Genomic DNA, 4,898 nt, shown 5'->3' with positions numbered 1-4,898 from the left:
ACACACACACACACACACACACACACACACACACACACACACACACACACACATACACACACATTTATAAAAGCGATAAATTAATGTATATAAAATAAATTAAAATATATTTATTTTATTGATTTAGGAAGTTAACGAAGCAGTAATGCGCGAGTACTTGCAAAGAGTGTATTCAAATATCTTGTCGCATCCTGACATACTTGCACTAGGTGAGGGCATTGCTCAGTTGCTGGTTCAACAGGCACAGTCGATTGTGTTGATGCACCGAGCAGTAGAGAACGTGCAACGGAAACTATCGCAAACCAAAGAATCTCTGCGATATCGCATCGAAAGCGAGCATCCGATCCTGTCACGGATACAACCATGGATGCGCGATCGCATGCGTGAAGCCGAGGAGAATTTTATCGAAGAATGCGAATGGAGTGCGCACGAAGAAGCTCTTGCACTCTGCAGCCATCAGAATCTCACACAGACCGTGTACTTTCTCAATCGTGATTTAACTTTCATGAAAGAGGTATCTAATGTCCAATCTTGGGATTTTATTTTGGAATTTGTTAAAAACTTGGATTTTTCTGTTTCAGAGAGAACCAGTTCTTCTGAAAGAACTGCGGAAGGTGAAAACCCCGACGAGAACTTTCCAATGGCCGACCCAAATCTGGCTACCAAAGAACTGGATAATAAGACGCAATTTTCAAGGTCAGTCCGAAATCATTCCTACTGTACTGAGCAATACTCCGACTTCTATCACGACGCCTCGCGCTGATCCCAGTCAACCCGTCTTTTTGGTTGAAAGAGAAATTGTACACACAACTACAACAAGGTATCTCAATCGATCGAACTATTATTAAAATTCTCGTGCTCGGTATTCTAACGATTTCGACAATGTATAATAGATGGCCGATGTGGCGCTGGATAAATTATATCGCCAGAACATGGTGTTGGACATGGAATGCAATGTTCTTGTTGGGTGTAGCCGTACCATGGTGTAGTCCAGTATCTTTCCGCGCTTTATTATTGATACAACCATTTACACCCGACCTGGAATTGAGTCAACTAAATGGAACATTGTTTCCGAGAAAATCATCTCAAATGCCTACTCTCTGTTCTCGACTAATAGCACTGTGGAGGCATATTAGTAAAAGTCGAACGCACTTTGAAACTGAACCAGATACAGGTAAAAATCACCGATTATTTGTCAGTCTTGAACACAGCCTTAAACCGGAATAGTAGTAAATCACAAATAATTTAATTCTAACAAATAATTGGCGCACAATTAGTTTGAACTGGAAATTGTATAAATTTGCAAAAGAAATATGAAGTCTTGATCGAATATGCCCTTTTTGCATTTACGTGTGTATGATTTTACAAGATTTATTAGATTCTAATATCAGGAAAATACATTCTAACAATATTTTTTTAGGATTCATCGGCAAAGGTATGACCAGACATTTAAATAGGCTATGGAACTACGGTGCAAAAGGTCTATTAGGCACACTCATCATTCTATTCGTGTTTCCCATCGTGTGCGTTCTGGCGAGCGTTAGTTCGCTGGTTATCACTTTTACTGCGATCTTGTGGTTAGTTCCTCGTGTATTAGATCTTTAGTTTAGTTTGACTAACTAAATTAGTTTTCTTTGAGTAGAACGTAATTGAACTTAACTTATTATTGGCTATTTCAGGATGCCTCTGGTCACAATGACGTTGCATGCGTTCATGGCTCTCGTGATGGATCTGGATAGTCCTGAGCCGAATCGCAATCGATATTTCGTGGTGATGGAAGCATTAGTCTGGAATATCGGTATTCAAGGCTGTCTGCAACCGATAGCGGCGTTATTCGTAGCTCTTGCCCTATGTCCAGTCATCTCATTCGTGATACTTACAAGTAAATAAAATATAGAATTTTGTCGAGAGAAGAGAGAAACGAGAAAATACATTCGAAATAATTCTATTTTACATAAAATAATTATTCATGTAGCATAATAGCCAACGCGAGATATTACTGCAATAGTCTATTTATCCTTCATATATAACGATAATATAACGATAAATGTTTCATTATATTAGATTAGGTCATTTTCAGTATTAGAACAAAAATTATAAAATATCTATTTTTAGTCTTACATTATTTAATATTACATAAATTTTATATATACTTGTATGATGTTCTTGTAATCTCATTTTTCAGTACCAGTAGAGTGTTGGCAATCATTCCTTTCGTTCTATAAGATTACATCTATGTTGTATTATCAGTTCAGATTTTTCTAAAAATTGAATTTGACATCTTTAATGTTTCTTAATTTATAGAAATCCAAATTTAAAGAAATTGGGACTTATGTGAGAGACATTAAAAAAAAACAAGATAAATAATAATCTTATAGGACGAAATGAGAGAAATGATTGCCAACATTACTAGTATTGAAAAATAAGACTACAAGAACATCATACAAGTATACGTAAAATTTAGCGTTAAATAATGTAAGACTAAAGATAGATATTTTAGAATTTTTGTTCTGATATTGAAGATGATCTAATCTAAGGTCGAAACGTTTATCTTATTGTTATATTATTGTTATATGTGAAGAATAAATAGACTATTGCACTAATATCTTGCGTCGATTTTTATGCTCCTTGAATAATTATTTTTTACTTGGTCTGAAAGTTCGATACTATATAGAATTTCTATTTTGTAGTTGCTGTGATACGTTATTGGGTCAGAGTGCTCTGGGATACGGCTATGTTCCACTTAGTGATCAAAAATAGAGGTCGAATACCAGCGAGCGACAGTTTTGTCGTAAAGAGAATAGCTGGACCGGGACTAGCTTCGGATTATTATTATCAAGTGAGTATTACACTTTTATACGTGTATGTGAGCATCATAAATTGAGGAATAAGATTTAACTGAAATTATTCTCATTAGATACGAGCGGAACAAGCATTGGCCGCGTTTGAAGCGAAATTAGAATTGGACGAATTGCTGGCTTATCAACAAGAAACTGAAAGATTAATCACTCAACCGCAGAGAGATTTTACTCAATTTGTCGAAGCCTGTTTTGGTCCATTCGCTGCTAGTCTAGCCAAGACAAAGGATCCGTACAAATCGCTTGAGAAAGAAGCCAAAGATTTAATCGCTGTGTTGCACGAGAAGCTGGATCGACGAAGAAAGAATTTGCAGACAGGCCTCGGTGTTGCGGTGCGGAGTAAGATAAAATTAACCACTTTCGATTTAAAGGTAATTATTTGCTAAAAATCCTACATCGCATTATTTTAATTAATTACAAATTCGTACGTGCGTGCAGTCCAGTTACGGTACAATTAAAATAACATTGCAGGTGGTTATACAACAAGGCGCATTGATGTTAGAACGTCTCTATCCCACTCACGTTTTGGCGAGATTATCTGGAAATGAGGAAGACTTTTGGGAGAACAAAGGTTTAGGGATATGCGACTGGGCGGGCTTGGCAGGGCTTATGTATGCCGATATCTTCAGTCTAGATTTTCTACAACCACTCGACGATTCTGATACAAAATTCAGATTGGAACCGCATCCGGGAGTCGATTTGTTACGATACACGGACATAGTACACAGTACTGAGCTTGGTGGCATTAATGGACCCGATTTACTCGGCGCTGTTTACGCACCACGTGGGAATATCCAAGTGCACAGCCCATATCTCGAGGTATCTGCTTTCAATCCGAGAGCTAAACAAGCTAGCAACAGCAGAAAGTCTGACAAACGATGGTAATTACTTCTTAATTATATGATAATTTTCTGAAAGGAAAAAAAAACACGTATAAAACATGATTCTTCGCAGTGATACTAACGGCCTGTTAACATCAACGAAAATTCGAAGACGCACGATGACGAATGAGAACAGCGCGGAGGGACGGTGGCAGCCGTGGAAACGTCAAATTCATCCGTATAGTGCGGAGAAATTGGTGATACCTCTACCGATTCCGCATCCGGCTCACATAGCGATGACCATACACAATCGCGATTCGGAGGATCCGATACCGCTCGACTCCGAACTGTGTCAGAACATCCTTCGAGCCATCGAGGAGTCGCCCGGCGAGATGGCGACGGAATATGTGAGTCGATACAGAGGTGGCGGTGGCGACTCCAGCTTCGACTCCGTCGCGTCGCAGTCATCGGTCTCGATCGACACTGGTCTAAACAAGGAAAACGACACAACGCAGGAGACCGCCGCTGCGACCACCGAGAGGGAAGGCGAAACCTACCACTGGACGCTGTCAAATTGGGGCGGTGGCATAACGCGAAGACGGAATAATTCTGGATCCATAAAGGTTGATCTAGCGTCACCAGAGGATGTCACCCTCGACACAGATACCACCAGAGTGATGTTCAGCACATACGGAACAACCGTCTAAATTAAGTCCGCTATTATACGCGCCGAATAAAAAATTATTTCATTTCGCATTTAAATAATGTTAAAAGAAAGAAAGAGAAGAGGGAAAAAATAACTCTTTTTGCGAATCCGATTTTAGAAAATAACTTTTGCCATTTAAGACGATGCGATGTAATAATTAAATATTCACGTTATTCGCTCTCAATTAAAAGTAACGATCGGTATATCATAATACAGATTAAGCGTTTAATGTATTTACGATCCTAATCAAAAATATAAATTTCGAAAGGAAAAGCATATTTATGGATTTAATTGCCCTATGAATACATACATGTAATCGAATAGTTCCCAGTGAATTACAATTATTTGTATTGTCACAAAATTTAATAGTGTGAATCTATATTCAAATTTTATCCGAAAATCTGATAGATATACTCGCCGAAGCTGTCTCTTCGATACCGAAGCTCATAAACAGAATTTCGATTATCGGACGAATACCAGTTTAACAAGGAATATTATGCAAGCGCAATGCAA

At 38.3% G+C, this 4,898-nt stretch overlaps 1 protein-coding gene across 5 annotated transcripts in view; it reads left to right on the top strand.

The window, feature by feature from the left end:
- Positions 1-4,464, top strand: part of LOC108691814 — a 39,431-nt gene extending 34,967 nt beyond the window's left edge. For all 5 annotated transcript variants that reach the window (XM_018199749.1, XM_018199767.1, XM_018199732.1 and 2 more), the window contains 9 exons: positions 128-514; positions 582-820; positions 894-1,174; positions 1,421-1,577; positions 1,680-1,882; positions 2,691-2,839; positions 2,918-3,229; positions 3,330-3,739; positions 3,813-4,464. In XM_018199749.1, the coding sequence (XP_018055238.1) occupies positions 128-514; positions 582-820; positions 894-1,174; positions 1,421-1,577; positions 1,680-1,882; positions 2,691-2,839; positions 2,918-3,229; positions 3,330-3,739; positions 3,813-4,386 (2,712 nt within the window). In that variant the 3' untranslated portion in view covers positions 4,387-4,464. The remainder of the gene's footprint in view (positions 1-127; positions 515-581; positions 821-893; positions 1,175-1,420; positions 1,578-1,679; positions 1,883-2,690; positions 2,840-2,917; positions 3,230-3,329; positions 3,740-3,812) is intronic.
- The last annotated feature ends 434 nt before the right edge of the window (positions 4,465-4,898 follow it).

This window comes from Atta colombica, unplaced genomic scaffold, assembly GCF_001594045.1.
Source record: "Atta colombica isolate Treedump-2 unplaced genomic scaffold, Acol1.0 scaffold106, whole genome shotgun sequence".
Classification (NCBI taxonomy): domain Eukaryota; kingdom Metazoa; phylum Arthropoda; class Insecta; order Hymenoptera; family Formicidae; genus Atta; species Atta colombica.
The sequence above is the reverse complement of the archived record's forward strand: the minus strand, read 5'-3'. Positions and strand labels throughout refer to the sequence as shown.